This window comes from Narcine bancroftii, chromosome 3 (assembly GCF_036971445.1).
Source record: "Narcine bancroftii isolate sNarBan1 chromosome 3, sNarBan1.hap1, whole genome shotgun sequence".
Lineage (NCBI taxonomy): Eukaryota > Metazoa > Chordata > Chondrichthyes > Torpediniformes > Narcinidae > Narcine > Narcine bancroftii.
Genome location: NC_091471.1, coordinates 34775526 through 34802039, shown reverse-complemented (window position 1 = coordinate 34802039; position 26514 = coordinate 34775526). Strand labels below are relative to the sequence as shown.

General features: G+C 37.4%; 1 protein-coding gene and 1 long non-coding RNA gene across 5 annotated transcripts in view; one reads left to right on the top strand and one right to left on the bottom strand.

Annotated features, from left to right (window-relative positions):
- Positions 1 to 26514, top strand: part of letm1 (leucine zipper-EF-hand containing transmembrane protein 1) — an 80179-nt gene that overhangs the window by 2948 nt on the left and 50717 nt on the right. For 2 of the 4 annotated variants that reach the window (XM_069923769.1, XM_069923771.1), the window contains exons 2-6: positions 13298 to 13355; positions 14824 to 15271; positions 23494 to 23637; positions 24298 to 24435; positions 25423 to 25626. In XM_069923769.1, the coding sequence (XP_069779870.1) occupies positions 13298 to 13355; positions 14824 to 15271; positions 23494 to 23637; positions 24298 to 24435; positions 25423 to 25626 (992 nt within the window). The remainder of the gene's footprint in view (positions 1 to 13297; positions 13356 to 14823; positions 15272 to 23493; positions 23638 to 24297; positions 24436 to 25422; positions 25627 to 26514) is intronic. The other 2 variants (XM_069923770.1, XM_069923772.1) reach the window with 2 other exon arrangements.
- Positions 23211 to 26514, bottom strand: part of LOC138757065 (uncharacterized) — a 63749-nt gene continuing 60445 nt past the window's right edge. Inside the window, exon 4 of the long non-coding RNA XR_011353323.1 lies at positions 23211 to 23615. This is a non-coding gene — a long non-coding RNA (uncharacterized lncRNA). The remainder of the gene's footprint in view (positions 23616 to 26514) is intronic.

Genomic DNA, 26514 nt, shown 5'->3' with positions numbered 1-26514 from the left:
ATTCTTCTTAAATGTTAAAATTAAGCCTACATTTGTCACCTCATATGGCATTTCTGATATTTTTTTCTTGTGGAGAAGAGACTGGAAGATCTTTAAGGCTGAATTTTGGAACTCGGCAAGGATACCATCAATGTCTGATGACCTATTTCTTGTTCAGAATATAGCTTTTTATTGTTACTCAGAATAGTGGCAAATATATACCAAATAGATCGCCGTGTGATGTAGCCATGTGCTTTATATCAAGGAAAAAGACCAAGTTGAGGAGTTCTTTTGACTCTCACTGGTGAGTTTGCCCCATTTTTGTTGTCTCAGGTATTCCAGCTGCAGGTGATCTTGACTATGCAAGAATCTGTGCATAAGTGAATTGAAGAGACATCCCACCCCCCCCCCCACCCTTTTCTCTATCCATAATTTTTTTCTATCCATAATTTGACTTTCATAGCCAGAGCAAGCAGGAGATGACCTATTTAGAGGACAAGGTACTGGGTGCATCTTCTTCAGGAAGGGCAAACCAGAAGAGGACCGTCATGTTTTGAGTAAATGAATGTACACTTTAGATTTTAATTTAAAATCTTTTACATGACAATGTGATAGGCTGTGCATATGAAATTTCCTGTGCTACTTCATCAAAAGTAGTCACAGTTTAGAGCAGTGGTTCTCAACCTTTTTCTTTCCACTCACATACCACTTTATTCCCTATGCCACGGGTGCTCTGTAATTAGTAAGGGTTTGCTTAAGGTGGTATATGAGAGGAAAGAAAAAGTTTTAAAACCTCTGTTTTAATTGTCAATCTCTTCCCCCACCCTGCCCCCACCATCGGTCGCCCTCCCCAACAATGTCCTGCTGCTGAGAACATTGAGCCGTCACTGCGAACCAGAGTACCGGCAGTTCACTGACACATAATTTCTCTCCTCGCGGCAGCGACCTCTTCCGCGATTGTGGTGCCCAACCCCCCCCCCCCCCACCTGCAGCAGTGACCTCTTCCTACCCCCACCACAACCCCGGCCCCTGCAGCAGTGACTTCTCTCTACCCCCCAATCACAGCATGCACTTCAGCCAGGGGTTTCCCTGTGATGCCAGTTCACAACACTGGAATAACTGGGTTGGCCATCTTCCTGTTCAAATCGCCTGTGGACGCAACCGAGGTAAGTTTAACTGGGTTCCTTGACTACTTCTGAGGTAAGTCAGGGACCCAATTGGATTAGGACCACGCTGACTGGGTCAGACCCTTTCTAATTGACGCACGAGTGGGGCGCTGACTGGACAAATTGCCCGGTTAACCCCATTTTACATGGCAGTTTGAAAGGGCCTGCTTAAAAAGGGTTTGTGTGCTCTCGTGACTTGCATGAATTTTTTCCAGTTTCCTTTCACCCTCCAAAACGTAATGGCTAATTAGGTGTAAATGGATGACATGGATTTCATGGGACAGAAGTGCTTCATTTTAAACTTTGGTTCTTGTGGTATTATTCTTTATAGCCATAAGTACTGATGTCAATAGATGAGGCTATTTTCATTTATTGTCTCTTGAGTGTATTTCTAGATAAATATTCAATTCATGGTGCATGGAACGAGTGTTTAAATATCAAGATAAGAGTTACATCGTTTAGATACACACATTCAAATCAACACAGCAGCTACTGAATTTAAATTTGCTTAATTGATCAAAACTACGAAGTGAGTAAATAACCTGAGATTCTGATTCCCTTCACTGATGCCTTTTTAAACATCTCCCTTCTTGTGCAATAAGATCTGTCTGTGACTCTAGATCCGCAACGATGTTTGACTCTTTATTGCCCTCTAAAATAGCCTAGCAAGCCACTTGGTTACATCAAAATGTACATTCTTGGGGGAAAAAAATCTGGAATACGACTGCATGGTCCAACCTAGCCTTGTGTCAAGCAACAGGTATAACAAGCCCATTTGTTCCTGCAAACTTCCCCTTGTGCTAAATTTGAGAACACATGCTTCACAGATTTAATGACAGAACCTTGTCATTCCCAACATCCAGATTCCAATATAATCCAGGCTAATTCTGGCCTGCTCCTGGCAGCAAAATCATACATCATCTCTAATTGCCTCTGTTTTCCTTTGTATGTTTGATCTGATTACCAATAATCACATTGCTTGTAAGGACGGATGTTGCATTTTGAAAATCACTTTGAATGATGTCTCCTCCACATTCATTGCTTTGATCTTGAAGTCACGGTGTATGGAGTTGCTGTGTTAGCAAGCAAACCTAATGCACATTGTTGCTAGTGTACATTGGAAATGCTGGTTAGGGTTGAATATCTAGCATTAATCAAGCAGTGTTCAGTTCTGTTTGCAATTTTGTACTTGATTGTATTTATTTTCATGAAGTGACAGACTACTTATTTATAAAATCCTTGTTAGATTCATGGACTTTTCATGAATGGCTATACAATTTCTTGTATGCAATGTGATACAAATACACTTGGACCATAATGCGGACTGCTGTTTTGTATATGATGAAACCTGCTATATGAAGATGAAAGATTGTCCACATTAAGTTTGCATTTGTTATGTAAAATGAAGCAGATAGATACCTTTTTTTGGGTTGGATTTTTTTTTTAATGAGAATCTCTGACCAGAATGATTCTCACTTTTGATCATCAATTAATTTAAAAAATCCTTCCATTTACAGGCAAGTTGGTAATAGCCCCATGGGCTTTCCCGCTCCATATGGCACATAAACTATACCCCTGAAATTCGGCAATAATAAGTTCACATGGAAATTCATTCTTGTTGCGGTGTCCTGACCATTGCTGGGTGCCGACTTCCTCAGAGCCCACTCACTGATGGTTAACTCTGGGACTGTGAGTTTGTGTTTGTGTGTAGAGGTGCACACGGGCCACCCTTACAGAGGCCATATGAGGGCCCCTTCAGCGTGCTACGAAACAGTTGTAGAACTCGTGTGTTGGATATTGGCAATTGACCACCTAAATTCCACTCATCTTGACCTTGATTGGCCCTTGCCACGACTCCTGATGCAAAGGTGTGGGCGACCGCCCAAGAATGGTGGACAGTAATGGCACCAGAGGTTTGGCCTCCTAATGCCGGTTGTGGGGGCGGGGGGGGGGGGAAGCGCTGCTCGGGAGGTTCTGAGTGATGTCATGACCTCACAATGCGATGACGTCATTTGGAACGTGCAAGGTTTTCAGAAGCTGCAGGTTACTATTTGAGTAAACAACTTTTACTGAACTTCAACTCGATTACGTCTAAACATTTTCTCGTTCTTCATTTTGCGCTGCAAAGAATTTCTAGGTTTTGAAATTGACTTATCCTTACCATAGATGTTAAATCTCTATTACCCCCCACACTGCCCCCATCATGAAGGTGTTTTCACCCTCCATTTTTTTGAACAAAGACTTAACCAGTTTATCTATGTTATCCTTCTTCACCATGCTCTCTTTCAATAGGCTTCTCCCTCCTACTGCTAATAATGCAGCACTCGCCAGCATTTCTTCCATTTCCTGTCCATCTGGCCATGGCCCATCCCCCCACCCATGACATAATAGGAGTAGGCTTCCTCTTATCCTCACCTGTCTCAATAGCATCCGCGCTGAAATGATCTCCATAATTTTCATCACCAACAGTGGGATCCCACCTCCAGGTACATCTTCCCTTCTCCTTTCCACTTTCCATATGGGTGCTCTCTGTGCACCTCTTGTCCACTTGTCTCTACCCACCTGGCACCTAATCCTGTGAATGTAAAAAGTTGTCTTCCTGCGCCTCCCCTTCTCCATCATTCGAGGCCTCAAATCATCTTTCCAAGTGAATCAACACTTCACCTGTAAATCTGTTGGGGTTATCTGGAGCAGCAGCAAGGTTAGCATAGCAGTAAGTGCAATGCTATTACAACAATCTAGCGCCGTCTGTAAGGAGTTTGTACATCATCCTTGTTTTCGCTGGGCACTATAGTTTCCTCCCACCTTTCAAAATGTGGGGGGTGGGGGGGGTTTGGTTAATTGGGATATTGGGCTTGTAGGTCAGAACAGCCTGTTACCATCCTTTGTTTTTTTTTAAAAAATACTGGATCCAATGCGATCAATGCAACCTCGACATCAGGGAAAGTATGTAGATTGGGAGATCTATGCAAGAATCTCCCAGTGGCCAGCCACTTTCCATTCTCATACTGACCTGTTTGTCACTGCCAGATCAAGTCCACACACAAATTGGAGAAAGAGCACCTTGCATTCTGTCTTGACAGTCTTCAACTGAACAGCATCAATATCAATCTCCAATTTCCTGTAATCCCTTTCTTGTCCTTTTCTTTCTGTCCCCATTCCTCCTCTTTTCCCCTTCCTCACCCTCTCCAGCTGCCCGTCAACTACACCTTCCATCCTCTTGCCTTCCTTCCTCTCTTTCTGATCCCTTTTCCAATTTCCCTTATGAGCTTTTTTCTTCCCCTTCCAACTGTATTCACCTCACCAGTATTTCCCCCCACCCCACCCCCCCCTCCCCCCCCCCCCCACCAGCTTCCACCTTTTATTCAGGCATCCTTTTGATTCTTGTTATGCATTATGCCTGATTAAGGATGACTTTCTCCAGCACTTTTTCTGTGGGCCTTCTCTTAGACATGTTAGCTCGGCGGAGCTTGTTTATGCTCTCCAGTTTTCTTTTGAATTTTTCATTCTTTGGCAAATCCGTATTTTCTACAGGTATTTGCGAGGTCCCAAGCTACACCTTTCTTTACATTAGCATGTGAAATGGTTCTTATCACAAATTGTATGCTGGTGCACACCTGCCAGCTCTTTCTCTGGAACATTGACAATTGCATTGGTGCTGCTTTCTGCACTTGTGTGGAACTTCTGAATTTCATCATATTTTCCATCAGTTTTCATTCTGATCTCAAATTCACTTGAACAAATTGACAGTTCTTCCTTTTCTGGAACTCTCTGCTTCACATTAGGAGACAGTCATGCCATTGACATCTTCTATAAATCAATTAACTCATACAGTGACCTTGATTAAGCCCCTTTCATACTGCTTTTTTTAATTACTTTATTTATAGATTTAAAGCAACAATAAATTTGTTCATTTTACAAGTATATAATTCAAATCCCAATATATGTGGTATATAAAAAACATAGAAATATAGATCTTCCCAGGCACCCCCTTCCTACAACTCATACTAACCTCCTGTTGAAAGAAAGAAAGGGATCAGACCTCTCCAACAGGAGTTTTATTACCATATTTCATAATATTGTGTGTGTGTATTTAAACCCACCTTTTGTAATATGGACTCCATATTTTCAAAAATATATTATATTTACGTTATTTTCTTAAGTGGTATACAGCTCTGAACCTCAGCATACCATCCTTCAATTCCCAAATTTATATCTGATTTCCAAGATATGGCTATGGACTTTTTAGCTATAGCTAATGCAATTTGCACAAATTTAACTTGATAAATATTCAGTTTTAGTTTAAATTTAATTCCTTAACATCTCCTAATAGAAATAACAATGGATCTTGTGGGAGTTTAATCCTGGTTATTTGTTCTAAAAATGACCTATTTGCAACCAAAAAGGTCTAACTTTAGGAAATTGCCAAGTAGAATGCAGAAAAGTACCAACTTCTTGTTCACATCAAAAACATAAATCCAAGTAAATCTGATAAAATTTATTTTTCTTTTGAGCTGTCAGGTATAACTAGTGAATAAAATTGTATTGAACTAGTTTGTATCTCATATTTACTGTACTTTACATAACTTCTTTACATATATCAGTCCATTTTCTCTCATCTATTTGTATATTCAAAGCTACTTCCCATCTTTGCTTTGATTTATGAATTCCTAATTTATTAGCTTTCTTTTATAATAATTTGTGTACATTACTGAAATAAATTTCTTTATATTTCCATTGTTTCTACCTACCTCTGTTTCTGGTGACAATTTCAAATCTTGACCAAACGTTTCTTGTTTATAAATAAATAGATTGTGAGATTGATACCAACATAATCTAGTATTTTCAGATATATTAAATCTTTCCTTCATTCTATTAAATGTAATAAATTTACCAACTTCAAAACAATCAATCTTTAGTTATCGATTTTTCCCCATAGAAAAAAGAAATAAATCTATTTGAAATAGTGGTGTTTTCCTGGACATCCAACCAGATCCTCCTATTTCCTTATCCATAATACCAATAAGTGTTTTAAAATAAAAGTTTCCTTATTTGCTATTAAGCTTCTCCCATTCCATTTATAAATAAAATTTTGAGGGTTTGTTTCCTCTATTTTACTAAGTTCTATATTTACCCAAGCTGGATTTTTTTCTGAGCCATACATTACATTAATAAACATCAGTTAAACAGCTTTATAATAATTGTTAAAATTGTGGAGCTGCAAACCTCCCAGATCACATTTCCATGTTAATTTTTCAAATGATACTCTTGCCATTTTTCATTTCTATAAATTTTTTAAAAATTAAATTAATTAATTTAATTTTAAAAAAATATTGAGGAATATCAATTGGAATTTATTGAAAAAGATATTGTATTCTAGGCAAGCTATTCATCTTAATACAATTTACCCTACCTATTAACGTAATAGGCCACACATGTCAAACTCTGGCCCGCGAGCCAAATTTGGCCAGCGATATAATTATATTTGGCCCGCAAGATCATTTCAAAAATGTATTAGAGGTGGCCCGCCCTGCAGCGAGAGCCGATGCTGTTTTTTGGTAATGTCACCCCCACCATCCTCCCCCTTCATTGCACATCCTTCCCCATTGTAACACGAGAAATTGTAACACGAGAAGTCTGTCGATGTCATCAGCCGGCAAGCCAGTTGGAAGGCTCCCCGCACAACCAGTCACTTCTCCCACCTGTCGAGCGGTGCGGCGGATGGGCGAGCGCCTGTGATTTCCTGTCAGCGCGATGGGCATGGCAGGCTGTGCACGGCCCCCGGGCAGCGCAAGCCCCGCGTAACTGGCACCGGACGGCCCTTCCACAGCGCGAGCACACTTCTCCCGGTCGCCACGGCCTTCAACGCTTGCACTCGCGCAGACCCCAGGGATGGCTGGTTCGGCCCTGCACGTGAAGAGAGAGATGGTGGCTGTCCACAAAGGCTGATCGGCAGCGCGCTGGGCCTGAGTGGGTGGGTAAGCAGGGGTGGGCAGAGGGTGTAGGTGAGGAGTAATGGGCAGGGGAAGTTATGGTGGTGCGAGGAGCAGTTAGAGGGAGGGATGAGCAGAAGGAGGGGTGGATAGGGAAGAGGTAAAAGGGGAGGGGGAGGGCGAGTATGGGAGGGGTGATTAGAGGGTGAGAGACGGGTAGAGGGAGGAACAGGTTGAGGGGAGAGGCAGTAGAGGGGCGTGTATAGAATGGGGTGGGTAGAGGCAGAGCGAGTGGAGAGAGGGGTGAGTAGAGGTTGGGTAAAGGACTGGTCAGGTAGAGGGATGGTGGGTCGAGGGTGAATAGAGGCCTAGAGCCTGAGGAGTGAGCAGGAAATGCTGAGTCCTGATGCAGGCCAAAATGGACACAGCCTGTGAATGCTGACTACATCTCCACAGGGACCAAATATGTTTCCCTCAGGTCAAGCAAAGGGTGAACTTGAGCTACCTACTCCTGACCTGTAACATTATTCTCCTAAAGTTATATCCTAAAGTTTAACATTACATATGTTGAAAGAAGAGAAAACATGCAGATGTTGTTGAAAATTTTCAATAAATATTTAGTTCGGCCCTCGACTTAGTCCAAGTTTTTAATTTTGGACCTCCATGAATTTGAGTTTGACACCCCTGTAATAGGCAATACATCCCATCTTTTTAAATCTTCACTAATTTTTTAAATTAATGATCAAATAATTAAATTTTTTTAAAAATTCTGAATCTACTCTAATACCTAAATATTTTATGCCTACATCTTCCATCTAAAATCAATATTTTTTTTACATTGTGCTTAGTTCCCTTTAACTAATGGCATAATTTCACTTTTATCCCAATTAATTTTATAACCTGACACTTCTCCATATTCTTTTAATCTAACTTTTAACTGACCCAAATATTTAAAAGGATCTGTTAAATAAATCAAAACATCATCTGCAACTAAAATTATTTTATATTCTTCTTGATTCACCTTTATACCAGTAATCTTCAAATCTTTTCTTACTAATTCAGCTAATGGTTCAATTGCTAAAAATAAATAATGCTGGTAATAATGGACACCCATCTACTTGATCTAGTTAAATAAAATTTTGTCAAAGCCTGACCATTAGTCACAAATTTTGCACTAGATTCCTTGTATAATATTTTAACCCAGTCCATAAATATTGATCCTAATTTACATTTTTCAAAAACTTTAAACATTCTAATCCAGCAAAAGCTTTTTCTACATCCAAAGCTACAGCTATACTCAAATCTCCTCTCTTTTGAACCAAATATATTGAATTAATCAATCTTCCAACATTATCTGCAGATTTCTGATTCTTAACAAAACACGTTTGATCTGGGTGTATTAGTTTTGTTAAATAATTTGCCAGTCTATTTCCTAACATTTTAGCTAGTATCTTATAATCTACATTTAACAATGTAATTGGTCTATGTGATGTTGGTTTCAACAGATCTCTATCTTTCTTCTGTAACACAGTACTAATTGCTTTCGAAAAGGAATCCGGCAGAGATTTAACTTGTATTGCTTGATTTAATAACTCCAGAAAATGAAGTATCTTAAGATTCTTAAATTTCTTATAAAACTCCACAGGTAATCCATCTTTTCCTGGAGATTTATTACTTTGAAGCCAATTCATTACATTTGTAATTTCTCTTACTGTAAAATCACAATTTAAATAATTTCTTTCTTGATCTAATAAAAATCTCTTTATCTTATTCTCATCTTGAACTGTTTCCAATTGATATAATTCCATATAAAAATGAAACTTGTACCAGGGTAAAAGAAAATCTTATTTCCATTATAAATTAACGGTGATTGCTTCTCTTTCGCTTGTTTCGCTGCCAGTTCCAGGATCTTTTCCCTCACTTCACAACAAAGTAACTTGACCAGTATTGAATGTGGTTTTTGATCTGGCTGCGGATTTAGTCGTAATGCTCTAAGGGCTCCTTCAATCTCGATAATTCCTTGAAATTCAGTTACCCGCAAAGATTGCGGAATCCAACATTACATCGCCTTCTTTAGAAGTCCAACAATTTTTATATTATTTTTTCCTCTGAAATTTTCTAACATATTAATTTTCTGAGTTAGTTGTTCTTTTGTCATGGCTGCTTCTGCTTGAACTTTTTTCATTTGTTCTTTCAAATTTTGAATTTCAAGTTCATTCCCTTTAATTTTTTCTTCCACCACTTCTGTTTTGAATCTTTTAAATGTAAATAGATGGTTTAATGTTACATAGGCCTTTCACCAAACAAAACGTAAAAAAGACATACAGACATACTAAAAAAAAGTGTGACTGATTTTATAGTACCGATCATAACCATCTGCTATTTTTGCGATGTGGTTCATTAATGTGGCTTTACCTAGCTTGCTAATGTAGTACCTGTAGTTTTGTTAGCAATAATGTCAAATTCATGATTTGATCATTTGTACACCGGTAGCTTGGAATTGCAAAGAAAACTCTCCATAAGCATGCAGCTAAATTCATTTTCACAGGAATTTGGAATTAACATCAATTTTCTAATTAAAAGCTTTACCAAAATGTCAAATTTGTAGGTGGTGGCAAGATTAAAAATGAAAAGATACAAAATATATTTAAAAAAAAGCTACTTAACAAGATAAGAGCCCAGGTTAAAACAGGACATTAGCTCAATGTAAATTACAGAAAAAACACAATCTTAAACTGTCCACCCAACCATCTTCCCCTAAGCCTCATCAGCTATCTTTTAAAAATTATTTTATTTGTTTTTTCCACATACATAGAAAATCTCCAATATTTATTTAAAAAAATATATATATTTAATTATGGGAATGGATTAATAAAATTATGATAAAATATATCTTTAAAAGTGGGGATTTAGTTTAGGTACACAAACAGATATCTCATTTGAAATGCAAAAGCTATGCATAACTAAAGTTTCCATGTCTCCAATGACTTTGAAGAGTGCCTATGAAGACTTCTTAAGTAGGTGTTAATTGGACTGATGTTGTGGGATTGAAATGGACTATTGGCTTTAAAGGTTCAGAAACAGAAACTAATTAATCTTTTGCCGGTGTCAGTGATTCAAGTCTGGTTGAAGTTTGCTGTTCCAAGAGGGGTCATGTGGTTTGTAAACAGGAAAAAAAACATGCTATTCTCTTTGGGGAGAGAGTTTCAGTTCACAGCAGGAGTTGTGTTGGATACTGCCAAGTTTTGCAGATCGGCTATAATACCCCATTTGAAGACAGGTTTTGAGCCTATTCTAAACCCTTGTAGTCAATTACAAGAGGATGTGGCTGGTTAATGTGTTTTTCCTGAAATAAGGGAAAAAGAAGAACTCTCTGTGGTAACCTGAAAGAAGCAGCTATCTTTTGGAAAACCCATGAAAGGGCAAGTTTCTTTGGCAAGACACTGAAGTGGCTGATTGAAGGAGATCAGTTTGTGTGTATCCAACAAACAACGAAACCAACAAAGACCTTCCTTTGCGGTAACAATTTTAAGTTAAAGCGCCAGAGCCTGGTGAAGATCATAAAAGTTAAATTCTGTGCACAGCATGGAAAATTGCCTAATACCAGTGAACTTGGAGAAGTGAATGAGTGGACAGTGAAACAAAGAACTTTCCTGAGCACATACACATCACATGCACGTGTGCTTAGAATTAGAAGGGGATTAAGTTAATAGTAATAAGTTTAATATTGATCTTGTTATGTTTGAAAAAAATTAAAGACATTTTTGTTTAAGTAACTATTATCTTGGTGAATTTCTATTGCAACTGGATTTTGGAGTCCTCTGGGCTTGTAACAAGATATAAGACATTTTCTTTACAAACAAAACAAACCACCCCAACCCCCACCCCCCCCTTTCACAATATAAATTCACACCCCCATCAGGCCTCACATTTATGTTGATCAAAAATTCTATAGAGGGAAGTCACTTGCATTTATCTATAGCATCATTATTATCCTTTTTATTATTGTATTTGTAATTGCAATTGGGCTCCTATATGATCCAAATATGGCTGCCACATCTTATTAAATATGTCATGTTTGTTCTTTAAGTTGTATGTAATTTTTTTCCATGGGTATGCAACTATTCATCTTGGCAATCCATCGTGCTATATGCAAAAGGGAGTCAGACTTCCAAGTAATTGTAGTAGATTTCTTAGTCAATTAAGTTCCCCAAAAGATAAAGCTCCAGGTCGTCCTTGTTAATATTTCAGTAATATCCTGCCACAGAGGTCTCACCTTCACATACAACCACGCAGCATGTAAAAATGTTCCTATTTCTATCCCACACCTAAAACACATTTCCTATATTTTAGATTTTGATTTATGCAACTTCTGTGGTGTGAGATATAATTGGTGTAGAAAATTTTATTGCACTAATCGGTATCTTGAATTTATAATTGATGTTCATCAGCCATCTTGGAACCCACAGGACATGAGTGGAAGCAAGTTACTTTCAGTAACAAGAGATTGCCAAGGAAGAAAAATATAAGTAAAAATTAATGCTTAGTTGAATGCTAGATTTAAGTAGTCATCGGGTTAGATATTGTATACTTAAAACCAAACTTTGAGTGCTATTAACTTTTGAACAATAAGCAGTCCTTTGTTGTTCATGCTGTATGATAGTAGATCAAATTAATTTAAATGATTTTGTGACTATTATAGTCAAAGTAGACCTGTTAAGAAATACAACTCTATTTAATTCTGGTCATGTCCCCAATGCAATGCATAGTTCACTTCTTTTTCTTCCTGATGTGAAAGGTTTACATCATAGTAATTGGGAGAAATGTATGTAAGCTGTTGTCTTCCATTCAATAAACTTGTTTCAAATCACAATATGCTGGAAGAATTTAGCAGGTCAAACATCATCGTTGGGAGGAAAACAATGTTAATATTTTGGGATGGAACCGCTTCAAGGCTGAAAATGTGGAGTGGAGGTAGCTTCTCCATTGAGGACATCTGGGAGGAGTGAAGGATGATGGACAGAGGCAATTGTTAGGCACATGACAAATTAAAGGTGAAATAAGCGAGAGAAACAAAAGGGTCAGGTGAAGGAGTTGCCCATAATGCTTAATCAATTGATGGGGACACACACAAAAAAAAGTAAATGCTGGAATCTTGAGCAAAAAGTGAAAAGTTGGCAAGACTTCCCAAGTCAGGCTGGAAAGAAATGGACAGTCAACATATTGGGAATTTTATGGGAAGGGAAGATGACATAAAATTATGGGAGAATGGCAAGAGAGGGACCAAGAGATAGTAGGATGAGGGTGAGAACAGTGGAGTGGGGAGATTGGAGTAGGTGTGGAGACTACTGGGATGTGAGTGAGTAAAAGGAAAATCAATCTCCCAGCAGTGTGACAAGTAATCTGGGCAAGGTAGCCATTAGAAATTTGGTGATTAGTGCATTTCTCCACTAAGCTGCCAGTTTTCCTGCCTGAAATGCAGTCTGTACGGCTGTTAGAGCAGTAACCGTTAGTGGTGATAGGTTGGCCAAACCAGACAACTGCCACAAGTCAGCTAACCATGGGCTTTAGTCCAGGACTGTGACAGCCTGGTTATTCTATTTTTGACCTATTACATAATTATTTCATCTTCGATTTCAAATTTCAATAATTGCAAAGCCTCCATTTTCTTTCATTAATCTTGTGGATAAGAGATGATGAATATTTGGGAAATGGTAAGAGACACCAGTTTAGATGTGTCCATAAATGTTTTTAGAAATTGATCCTTTAGGTGAAACATTAAAACATGGCAGTTTCTGTTTTTGATGCTGGCATTCTTGTAGATATTGAAGGATATTATACTGGTGAATGACAGGAAAAACAACACATGGTCAGTTTGTGGTTCCTGTCTTCTTTTATCTTTTTTTCTATGTTTTCTCTCTAACTGTTTGCATTCACACAGTGACCATTCATTTGCCACAAATAACAAAATTGTGCTTTTATGAGTTGAAAAGGATTGGAATTTTGCTTTCTGATGTTTTCATTATTAAAATCTTTAATGATAATTCTCTCTTGATATTGGAAGTATGTTTAATTTAACTGTTTTTGAAGAACATAGTAATATATATTGCTTAAAGTAATTTACCACTTCATTCAGACAGTTTTTCAACTGGGTTTTACATATTTTTAATGAATTTATATGGCATGTGTTCAGTTGCTCTTTGCTGTTTCCTGTTTTAGGTGGTTTTGATGAAGTTGTCTGTCTTAACTGTGCTGCATTGAGGTTGACATGTAGCAGGTAAAGTAATATTTCTATTATATTTGACTAGAATGGAAACAGTCAAAATTAATTTCCCTATTATTGCTTTTTGTTTATTTTACATATTACATTATGGTTTCTCTCTCCAAAAATACAACCCTGTTATTTGAAACATTTAGTACAGTCTCCTCGAGCAGCGTGAGGAATACAAAATAAAGTTCAGTTACTGGTTCAACTTGTGCTGTGTGGATGTCTCTCATTATTAACAGTATTCAATGTAGCAGTTTTTCTTAAATATTATGAATATTAGTGAAAATTTGTCCCTTAGTCAAGGTTATTGTCATAAGTACAATCAGATGAAACAGCTCTGGTCCTCGATGCAAAACATGCAGACTCATGAGACAAACAATACATATGCAAGACAAGTATTCATTTAAATAAATAAATATCGTTTGGTGAATATGGGAGTCTTGGATGGTTAGTGACTTCCAGCGTTCTCACTGCCCATGGAAAGAAGCTGTTCTTCAGCCTGATGGTTCTGGCTCTGATACTCTTGTATCTCTTTCCCAATGGGAGCAGCTGAAAGATTATGTGTGCAGGGTGGAAGGGGTCCTTAATGATTTTGCACACAGTCTTCAGACAACAATCCTGGAAGATCACGTCAAGTGGATGGGGGGCAGTCTCCATTGATCCTCTCTGCCACTCTTGTTGTCCCGTGGATTGACCTCTGATCAATTTCTCTGCAGCAACTGTACCACACTGTGATGCGGCTGGCCAGAATGCTCTTGATAGAGCTGGAAAAGCTCTATAATGGTGGCTGGTAGCCTTGCCTGCTTCAGTTTTCTCAGGAAGTACAGTCACTCTTGTTCCTTCTTGACAAGTGAGGAGATGTATGTCCACAATGGGTCACCAGTGAAGTGAACTTAAACATAGTACTCTTCACTCTCTCAACTGCAGAGTTGTTGATGTGTAGTGGAGGGTGGTCATTCCTGGACCGCCTGAACTCCACGATCATCTCCTTCGTCTTGTCCACGTTGAGACTCTGGTTGATACTTAGTATATTACCTCAAATATCTGTCCTCTGTTTTCCACACAGCACATTGCTTGTGTAAACAGACTGTTCCACTTTCTCATCATCTGAAAAATAGTTAAATATTCCCAATTTCTGATTTGTTCTTGTTTCTGTCATGATTTTAAGCATGCAAAGTACTAACTTGCAATTTTGAATTACCTGATTGATGAATTTGAATTGCCTGATTTTAGCTAAATTTCCTGAATTAAGACTTGGCAAGCTGAAGAATTTAATCTCTTAAGCACTTCAAATAAACAAAATTTTATATTAAACTGTAGCGGGCCGAGTACTAGCTAATAATAAAATGTTTATTTGTAGTGCCTTTCTGAAATAGATATATAGTAACTCAAAGTTGTACTTCATAATTTCTCCATAAGAATTTGTAATAATAAAAGCAAATTTTATACAAATTTAATTTTTTTCTTGATTTTACAGAAATGGTTGGTTCCGAAACTGTAGTACGGTCTCCACAAACAGCAGTCCCTTGCATACAAGGGAATACTGCTGGGCAAAAGAGTCAAAACGTTTTTACTGTCGTGTGTTGGGTGCTCCTTTACCATGCACTGATACCAAAGTGAGTTTTATTGGATCCCATTATATTTCGGTAAGATGGTGGCATTCAACTCATCAACTGTATGATGACTCCAAAGTAGAAAAATCTCTGAAATCTCTAAAGGATAAGAATAAGCGACTGGAAGAAGGAGGTCCTGTGTATAGCCCCATAGAGCCTGAAGTGCGAAAGTCTCTGAGTCAGAAGATTGTGGAGGAAGTAAAACATTACTATCATGGCTTCCGATTATTGTGGATTGACACAAAAATAGCAGGCAGGATGCTTTGGCGGATTCTGAATGGGCATTCTCTGTCGAGGAGAGAACATAGACAGGTATGGATGCAGTGGGTGATTTGTGTGCATAGAGTTAATTGTCAATTAATCTCGTTTTTCCAAGTTCTGACAAACATTTCAAAATGACCAGAAATACGTGGTCTTGATAAGTTTCACTTACAGCGTGGATTGATGAATCCTCATTTGTTCAACAGCATTGTGCAAATTGAATATTTCTATCCGCCTCTTCCCACCCCCCTTTTCTCAAATGTGGTTTGCTGAAAATTTTATTGGATTTTTATTTGAATTTTTAAATTTCTTATGATTTTGCTTTTTAGTAGCTACATAAATAGATGGAAAGATTTACTTATAACATTAATAGGTAGAGATAATTGTATCAAGATGAATATTATTCCTAGACTACAAAATCTTTTTCAATCTATGCTTGGAAAGTTCCTCAAAAAATGTTCAAAGATTTGAATTCTATTGTTAGTAAGTTTTTGTGCAAAGATAAAATGGCTAGGGTACCTTTACAAAAAATTAACTTGGAGGTATGATCTGAGAAGTTTGCAATTACTGAATTTTCAAAATTATTATAAAGTGGCACAAATTAAATTTATTATAGAATGTTTGATTTTGAAAATTCATTAGTATGGAGTATTGAGTTAACTAAAATTGGTGAGAAGGTGGAGCAATTTATTTATAAATGGAATTCTAAATTACTACTTATTTATAATTCACCTATTTTGAGACATTTAATTAAATTATGAAGTAGGATAAATGAGGAAATAGGTACACAGGAAAATTTCAGGTAAGACTCCCTTGTATCAGAATAAACTTTTTCCTTTTACTCTTAATAATCAATTTTTTGAAAATATGGGATCAGAAAGGAATTAAAACTACAAGATTGCTGTGAAGCTGGTCATTTTATTTCTTTTCAAAGAATGAAAGACAAATATGAAATTCCACACAGTTTTTGTTATTCTCAAGTTAGAGCTTTATTATTGGATAATTTTGGACATGGTTTAAAGTTGCCAATACAGTCAAAATTTGAAATTCTACTTATGGAAGGCAGGAAGAAAAAATTTGTATTTGAAATGTATTTGTTATAACCATATAACCATTTACGGAGCGGAAACAGGCCATGTTGGCCTTTCGAGTCCGCACCGGTTCACTGATTTTGTGCGCCCTCTTCAGGCATTGGTGATTTTAAGTGTAGTGTATCTTTGAGAATTTTAACATCTATCCATAGGTACTATGACAGAATAAAATGCCAAAGATAGATTTGCGTAAATGTAGATTAAAGTGGGAAAAAGATTTGGGAATAGCATTTGATCAGGAAGATTGGAGAAATTTATATAATGATAGTATGACTAAGATTGTCAATGTGAGATATAATTTCATTATAATTATAATTCATTATAATTTTATATATCAGTTATATTTAACTCCTGAAAAAATAGAGATATAATTTAATTCAGATTTATGTTTTAGGTGTCATAAAAAAAGTAGGTTCTTTTTACACTCTACTTGGTCATGTGATACTATTAAACTTTTTTGGACATGACTTGAGGTTTTAGAGAAAATTTTTAAGATTAAATTGTTGATGGAACTAACATTATTTTTATTAGGTAATGTTAAAATGTTGGGTTTGAAATTGAGATTAAATATCAAATTGCGTTTTTGAGATTATCCTTGGCTGTTGCGAGGAAATGTATAGCGATTACATGGAAAAATTAGTGATTTAAATTTGCAACGATGGCATAGGGAATTGAGATCATGCATTTCATTGGAAAAGATCATGTATAATTTACGTAATAATTATCTTTTTTATTACAAAATGTGAAGCCCTTGTTTGGATTATATGACTTTAAAGTTTTGAACTTTCTTCGGCACGCTGTGGTGGTGTTACTCTATTCCATGGCATTTAGTTATGTATTGATGGATTATCTCCTTCCTTTCTTTCTTCATTCTTTGAGATTGGGGGTAGTAGGGAGGAGGAGTGGTATTGGGGTGAATCTGGGGAGGGGAGAATTTTGTATATACCACATTGTTTTTTTTTTAATATGAATTATCATATTTGAATGTAATGTGGCATGATTTTAAATAAAGTATTCCAAAAAAATGTTAGGTGAGTGGCCCAAGGCACGGGAGATGCAATATAATGTGGATAAATGTGAGGTTATCCACTTTGGAGGCAAGAACAGGAGAGAAGATTATTACCTAAATGGTATCCATTTAGGAAAAGGAGAGATGCACAAGACTTGTGTGTCGCTTTGCATCTGTCATTGAAAGTGGGCATGCAGGTATAGTAGGCTGTGAGGAAAGCAAGTGGTATGTTGGCATTCATAGCAAGAGGATTCAAGTACAGGAGAGGTTCTATTGCAGCTGTACAGCTGCACCTGGAGTTTTGGTCTCCTTGTATGAGGAAGGACATCCTTGCCATGGAGGGAGTCCAGAGAAGGTTCATTAGATTGATACCAGGACTTGCATATGAAGAAAGACTGGGGATCAACAAGGCTTCTACTCACTGGAACTTAGAAGATTGAGGGGGGATCTTATAGAAACGTATGAAATTCTTAAGGGATTGGACAGGCTAGATGGAGGAAGGTTGTTCCTGATGTTGGGGAAAAACAGAACCGGGGACACAGTTTAACGATAAGGGGGATGTCTTTTAGGACTGAGATGAGAAAAGAAATTCTCTCAGAGAGTGGTGAATCTGTGGAATTCTTTGCCACAGGAAGTCGTTGAGGCTGGTTCCTTAATCATATTTAAGAGGAAGTTGGATTTGGCCCTTGTGGCTAAGGGGATCAGGGGGTATGGGGAGATGGCAGGTAACTGCGTCATGATCATAATGAATGGTGGTATAGGCTTGAAGGGCCAAATGGCCTACTCCTGCACCCATTTTCTATGTTTCAATGTGTTCTGAAGGACTAAAATATTTTTGTCTTGTTAATACATAATCTGTGGGATTGTTGATTTTTGTGCACGTCCAGAATTTCTTGCAGACCAACAATTTATGACGTAATATCTCTGTTTGGCCTAATGAGTCAAAAATAAAATTCTTTACAACACCAGCATGTTCTGTGCCATGCAAGCCCTTTCATATTGCTTGTGGCCAGCTGGTGACTGCATTGAAAGCTGCTGATCAGGAGAGAACAGTGAGAAAAGCTAATATGTTGCATCATAAATCATTGAATAAACTGATAAAAGGTTACTGCAATTCTAGTCAGAAAGTTCTAAGTTTTTATCTTCTCTCCATTGCTTTTAATTTTTCTTTCAAAATAAAATCTAGAATGTCATGGGAAACGGTTCAGTGTAAAAACAAGTTCAATTTTTGAATGCATTTTGCTGGAAAGCAGCTTTCAAACGAAACATTTGAAATTTTAGTAATCTTTAACATGTACTAACTTAATTAATTGTGGTTGAAAGTTTTGTTTTCTTCATTGAAACCACAAATGGGCCATTGAAATAATACTGATATTTCTCATTAGTTCTGGCAATTAAGCAAAGAAAAAATTAACTTTGCATCCAATCCTCTGTGAAAATATGAAATCTTCAACATTTTGGCAATGCAAGTTATTACCACACAGCCCTAAAGATCATTGTAAATTCTGAAATGCATCATAAATTGAAAGATTACATAAAATATTTATTCTGCACAGGAGGTGAAAATATCTGATGTTGGTATCATGAATGTAAGGGTTAGTAGCAGGAATAGCCTTAATTCCACATTCTTGAGTATTGCATAGAGTTGTGGAGCATGAAAACAGGCCTTTAGCCCAAATCATCAATTCAAACTAAGGCTTTTCTCCTTATTGCCTGCATCTGGCACATATCCTTCTGAATCTTAACTGCCCAGGTGCCTTTTAAACATTTGTACCTGTCTCTACAGCTTCCTTCAACCACTTGTTCCATATACAGTAATACCACTGGTTCCAGAATTCAAGCAACCGGCAAAACAAAATTGATAAAATTAAATTTAAAAAAAACTAATTAAATAAATAAAGAATAAAATAAAAGGTTAAAAATACACAAGTTTAAAATTGTAAAAGTAAATGTTCTCTGAAGTAATGTACAAACCTTTGAAGATGGGAGTAAATATTCAGCCACCAGAGTGGCTTGGTTGTGCTTTGCTCATAGCAGCTATGAGAATAAAGTTGTGTGAAACAGCAATGGTGTCTCCAAGATTGAAAAGCTGGTCGATGCTGCTCAGCGTTGGGGTGACTAAAACCCGACACCCAACCTCAACCAACCAATTTTCCCTTGCAACCGTGTCTGCCTGTCTCACATCGGACTTGTCAGCCACAAACGAGCCTGCAGCTGACGTGGACATTACCCCTCCATAAATCTTCGTCCGTGAAGCCAAGCCAAAGAAGTCACCCCAATCAGGGGTTTTATCTGTAAATTTGGGGGAGGGCGGTTAATTATCTATAATATTATTGTCTGTCGGTCGGCTCCGTGGAGGGGGAGGAAACTGCAGATGCAGCAATGGTTAAATGTTTTCAAAGAATGTGACTGAAAATAAAGTAAAATTGTGACAGATTACGTTATTTTATATTGTATATAGATATGTTTTAAAGGAGATAAATTATGGCAGGTTTTTTAGTGTAGGTCACATACAAATACTTCAAAACAGATCTCATTTAAAATGCCAGAGCTCTGCTCAAATCAGACAGTCCAGGCTCTGAGTGCCTTTGCAAAACATTTGAAGAATGCCTATAAGGACTTCACAAATAGGTTTAATTGGTCATGCTGTGGAGTAATGGATTATTGTTTTGGAAAGCAATAGATGAAACAACTCAGAAGAGGTCTGGAGCCTCAGTCTGTTTGAATGCAGTTTGCTGTTCTAAGAAGGTCATGAGGCCTTTCTCTGTGTGTGAGTGAGAGAGAGAGAGAGAGAGAGAGAGAGAGATTTCTACCATTCAGCAGCAGCAGCTAAGACTGGAACATGACAAGCTGGCAAGCTTGTGGAAAATCCCCATTTTGAAGATAGGTTGTGAGTTCTTAGTTCAGCCTGGTCAAAGCCCTTGTGGTCCATACAAGAGGAGACAGCTGGCTGTGTGGTGTTTCACCTGAGATAAGGGAAACAGAAAGGGAACGCTGTGGTGACCTGGAGGAAAGGGGTTATCATCTGGAAAACCTTGATGGGGCAAGTTTCTTTGGCAAGACACTGAAGTGGCTGATCGGAAGGAATCAGTTTGTGTCCAACAAGCAACAAATCTCTCTCTGAAAATGGACAAAAACCTTCCTGAGCTGTAACCATTCACCTTTCAACCACCAAAGCGTGGTTAAATTCTGTGCACAGTATAAGAATTGCCTGATATCGGTGAACTTGGAGGAGTGAGAAATGAAATCGGACTGTGAATCAAATAACTTTCCTACACACACACACACACACACACACACACACACACACACACACACACACACACACACACACACACACGTTTAGAATTAGAAGGGAGTTAAGTTAAAAACCACTTTTGTTTAAGTAACCATTTGTCTTGGTAAATTTCTATTTCTGCTGGGCTTTGGAATCCTCTGGGTCCATAACAAAATGTTTTTAAGATTTATATATTCATGCAAGTGAAATTTGTTCAGTGTACTGATAAGTACTGTATCGTATTTGTCTTTTAAACTGTTTATTCTGAATGCAGATATCTTAGTTTGGCAGTGTCAGAATAAGTCTCAGGCAACTGGAAAATACCAATCCGCATAGGTGCTGGATAACCAGGGGTTTTACTGTACCCACCACCATCTGTGTGGGGGAAAAACTTGCCTCGCAGGTCCTCTTTAAATTTTCTCCTTTCTTTGTATCCATTGCCTTCTGGTTTTAGACTCTTATCAATGCTAAAAAGACTTGATTGGCACTGAAAAAGGTAGAGTATTGATCAGTTTGATATGAATGAGAATTTATTGTCATACACAAGTACAATGAAAGTATTACTTGTTACAACTTCCCTGCTACGTAAAACACAATAGCATTTAAATATAATAAACACATGATAGCTATTAAATGCAGGGGGTCAAGGTCATAATTGAGGAAGTTCTACAAGATCTTGTTTAAACAAAATCACAACTTAGCAGTACAGCGGGTACTGGATACTATGTGGTGGACTGGATGCTTAAAGATCTAGATGATACCAGAGATGTGACTTGTTTTGAGCGGGTTTGATCCCCTTGGAGCAGAAAAGTTTGAAAGAGGAGATTCAATGAAGGTGTTAATAACATTGAATGATTTTGATAAACTGTCAGAAAAATGTCATCACGTCAGTGATTTATTTTCTACACACTCTTGTGAACTCATTTCTCAGCTGCGAGGGTATTTGAACCAAATGTGATAATGGAGTCAGCAGTGTCATACAGTACAGAAAGTTCTGCCTAGCAGATTCATGTCAATCTTTTTTGTTTATCTACCTAAGTCACCTTTTCCCATATAAGGACCATATCCATGCCTGCCCTGTTTCTTGGTCTTTCTAAATACCTCTTAAATGTAGTAATTGTTTTTGATACAATTACCTCAGATAATGTTCCTATTTTCCATATTGCATGTGTATTTGAACTATCCTAAACCTTTTTCCCCTTCTTTTTGATATCTCGACTATGGGAAAAAGTTTTTGACTATGTCCCCTCAGCTTATAAACTTCTATCAGGATATAGCTAGATCCTTTGCTTCAGAGAAAACAAATGCAGCATATACAAGCACTCCATAACTGAAATCTTCCAATCCTGACAACATCCCAGGGATTCTCCACAGTACTCTCTCTGGCATAATAACATCCTTTGTATCATATAGTGACTAGAACTGGACCCAATACTGCCAAATGTCTGACTAATGTTTTGGAAAGTTGCATCCTAGCGTCCCATATAACCATATAATCGTTTACAGACGGAAACAGGCCCAACTCTTGTATTCTCTCTGTCAACCTACGAAGACAGGAATAAACCATGAAAGGCTGCAGACGATTAAAGTAAAAGCACAATGAGAAACTCAACTGGTCAAACTTCTAAATATAGCAAAGATAAAAATACATAACTGACATTTCAGGCTTGAGCCAGGCACCAAAACAAAATGGAGGGGGAGGGGTGGGGAAGAGCAAGGTCCCAAAGCCAGGAGGTAATAGGTGGATAAGGGAGGCCACACCAACAAGCAGGGAGAGGAGGGATGGCTCTGTGAGTAGAGAAGGAAAGGGGTGGAGAACTGGAGGAAAGAAGACCTGAACCTAAGAATAACTATCCTTCTCCTAACTACCTGAAACTTTCATAATTGTGTTCATGGTTCCTAATGTTCCCTAGGAGACAAGCACAGTCTCTTCACTTGTCTAATTTTTTTTAACTTTAACTCCTAACAAACTCTGCTTCATCAAATCCCTTCAACCATCAATAATAGGGAAATTGAAATCTCACTGCTACAATCCCATTTTTAAACTTTTTCTCTGTGCTTTCAAATCTTTTCTAATTTCCACTGAATATTGGACAGTATAACCCCAACAAAATTATTGTCCCTCTCTCATTGCTATGTTCTACCAATGTAGTCTTGTCAGTGACTTTAAGGATATCCTCTATACATCTGTGATACTCTCCTGTTAACAGTGTGACTACCCCCTCTTTTGCCTCCCCCTTCATCACATTTGAAATTTCACGATTCAACATACTGTTGGTCCTGCTTTTCATTCACCAGATTTTTTTGATTGCAATCCTGTCATAATTTCATGTGCTAATCAATGCTCTTAGATCATTTGACTTGCTCATGAAACTCATTCAATTAAAATAAATGAGACAATAGGAAATATAAAGAGGATATCTGTTTAAGGTGAGTGGAGGAAAGTTTAGGGGAGATGTCAGGGGTAAGCTTTTTGCAGAGTGCTGGGTGCCTAGAATGCATTGAGGCTGTTACAATAGGGTTATTTAAAAGACTCTTGGATTGGCACATGGATGTAAAGTAAAATAGAGGGTTATGGGTGAGAGGTAGGGAAGGATTAGATTGTTGTGGAAGAGGTTTACTGTATATTGATCTTCACAACAGCATGGGGTGAAGGGCCTGCACTTTGCTGTAATGTTCTATAATGTGCTGATCAATTCAAGTTTTATAATTATAGACCGTATTGGGCCTGCAACAAGGCTTCTCTGCTGCAAATCCTCTTCTTTTAATATGGGGCAATGGATCAAAGTTTTAATCACCCAAAACATTAAGTGTGTTTCTTAATTCATGCATGAAAATGAAAATAAAGAAATTCCTCTTGCATTTCAATCTTGTTTTTTTTTTTTAACTCCAACAGTTTTTGCGGACATGTGCTGACCTCTTTCGTCTGGTGCCCTTCCTGGTTTTCTTAATTGTTCCGTTCATGGAGTTCCTTCTTCCCATTGTTCTTAAACTTTTCCCTAATATGCTTCCTTCGACCTTTGAGACAAAATCAAAGAAAGTAAGTATGAACTTGCATTTTGTTTAATTTCCAAAATGGAGGGTTATGCCAGGTCGGGAAGGATTAGATTTCTGTGGATTATTAGGTTTTCATAAATTGGCGCAATATCATGGGTTGCAGGGCCTGCATTGTGCTGTAATGTTCTTTGTTCTAAAAGTTCCACATCTTAATTTTATGCAATATCATAATGTATGATACAAATTGTTAGACTGCTATCTGATGCCTCGTACGGTAAGTATAAAACCTCCACAAAATATTTAAAAAAAAAATGATATTGCCCTTAATCTTCATTGCAAGCCATAATCCTCAAGATTTAATTCTATCAAATTACTGTATGCAGCCTTGGTGCTAGATTTAGTCCTCTTTTATTAAATTTCGGGTGATATATCTACAACAGAGCTTATTTCCATCACAGTAGTAAATATTTCTTCCCTTTCACAGAATAGAAGTAGAGATTATATGAAGTTTAAATATAATTACATCAACCTATGCAACTGATGAACTATGTATTCTCAATCATTTCAATGTAAGAATAAATTGTTATTTTAATTAATTTAACCATGGGAAATAGCCAGTATATTTGCATTAGTATTAAAAATTATTTTGAGGATAGTGAAAACATTTTTATTTAAAAAAAAACTATCCTTTCCTTTTGTGCAGGAAGATAGATTGAAAAAAGAGCTGAGAGTAAAGCTTGAAATGGCAAAATTTCTTCAAGATACAATTGAAGAAATTGCTCTGAGAAATAAGGCGGCTAAAGGAGATGTCACAAAGGACTTCTCTACATTCTTCCAGAAGGTAACATTTCAATTCCAATGATTGTAAATTGTCCTATGTACAAATGAAATGACTTCATTTTTTTAAAATCAAATTGATTAGTTTTGAGGCAGTGGAATAGGCCTCATTCCCTGAACCAATTCTCCTTTTGCTTGCTCCCATCAGTGAAAACAAGCTCAGTGGTAGTGTTGTATTGGATTTTGTCAAGAGTTGCTGCTTGAAGAATGTCAGTTGAGATGTTCTCACATTAATGAAACGAACCTAACATGCCGCAAAACCTAGTGGACCCTTATCCTTAGTGCAATGATGGGACTTGGTCATATTGGGCTATGTGTGTGGTTTGGCCAGAAGTTTGAAATTACTTTTAGCATTAACTTCTAATATAGGGTCAAGGATATGAAACATTTCTCCTTGGAAACACTCAAACAACAAAGTATTTTCTGTTTTTCTTTCAGCATTATCTTTCTTGTTTTAAATTCAAAATCTATCTACAAGTCCCAAGATCCAATATATTTTGATAATACTGTAAATGTCAGGTCACCTTACAAAGATCAATGCTGAAGAACTTCCAGTTTCCTTTATTCACACCTGCATTCTAAAGGCTGTTTTCCCTCTCCACATCTGCCAAATGCATCAACTCGCCTTCTGAATTAAATTCTATGGTCACTGGTCTGCTTATTCCATTTGCCTTTCCAAATCTGGAGGCAGTGCAGCGGTGGATGTTACCAGAGTGTGTCGGAGAATACTGAGTCCTTGTTTCCCACAACATGAGTTTGGTAGAATTTGCAAGTTATTTCATGTGTATGTAGGCATTTTAACACTTACCTTTATTAAACCTTAATGTTTTGGAAATCAATTAGATACGGGAAGTACATCTTACCTTGGAAAAATAATTGACACAAGTCATCGGGAATTTCTCCCAGTTTTCTTTTAACAATTTATTCTTTGTTCTGCAAACATCACTGGAAAAAAATGAGGTCCTAAAATGTGTTCATGTTTCCTTTTTAGATTCGAGATTCTGGTGAGAGGCCAAGTAACGAGGAGATCATGCGTTTTTCTAAACTGTTTGAGGATGACCTTACACTTGACAATTTAACTCGACCTCAGCTGGTTGCCCTTTGTAAATTGTTGGAGTTGCAGTCAATGGGAACCAATAACTTTCTAAGGTTTCAACTCATCATGAAATTGCGTGCTATTCGTGCAGATGACCAGGTAATAGAAAAGACTATGATGGGTGGGGAATAACAAAAATTTCATTTTTGAAATGCAATCTCTCGGGCAGCCATTCTCAATAGTGGGGGGGGCATACAGACCTTTGGGGGGTCACAACGTATATAAGGGGGCCCACAGACTGAAATCATAAAATACTTTTTTGTTTTTTATGTAGTTGTAGGAGAGAAAACAATCTGACTGTTTCACAGGGAAGGGGATGCATAAATTTTGAGCAGATTCCTATGAGTGTCGTATCTTAAAAATAAGATTGAGATTGGGTGTTCGAGGATTCCTTCAGCAACCCATTCCAAAAATGTAACCTCATTGATTCTATGGTTCATGATATTTGGCTGATCCTAGCTTCTGGGATTCAGAATTTAAGATGCATGCTTATGTTTGTAGATCACCAGATTACTTACAATATTGATAACCAACTAAATATGATTGGTTTAAAATGCAAATGTGTGCAAATTCAAGACAATAACAAGTCTGTAAATCTTGATTCATTGAAATTTAATGAGGATTTGAATTCATTAGTGAATTGTTATTTTAAGTCTTAAGGACTTTTTTGTATTGAACTGTTTTCTCTCAAATTGAAATTGCGTTTTCTAATAGAGTGAACATTGATATTTACCATAGTACACCACAGGAACAGACCTTTGGCCCTCATTATCTGTGCTGACCGTAATAATAAAATAATCCAAGCTGCCTGCACATGGTTGATATATTCTTCCATTCTCTGGCTAGTCATCTGCTCGTCTAAAGGTTATTGTATCTGCTTCCACCAACTCTTCTGCAGTGGGTTCCAGACACATGTCAGCCTTTCACTCTTTGCCCTCTTTCACCTTAAAGCTTTACTTTCTAGTATTTGAAGTTTAAACTCTGGGA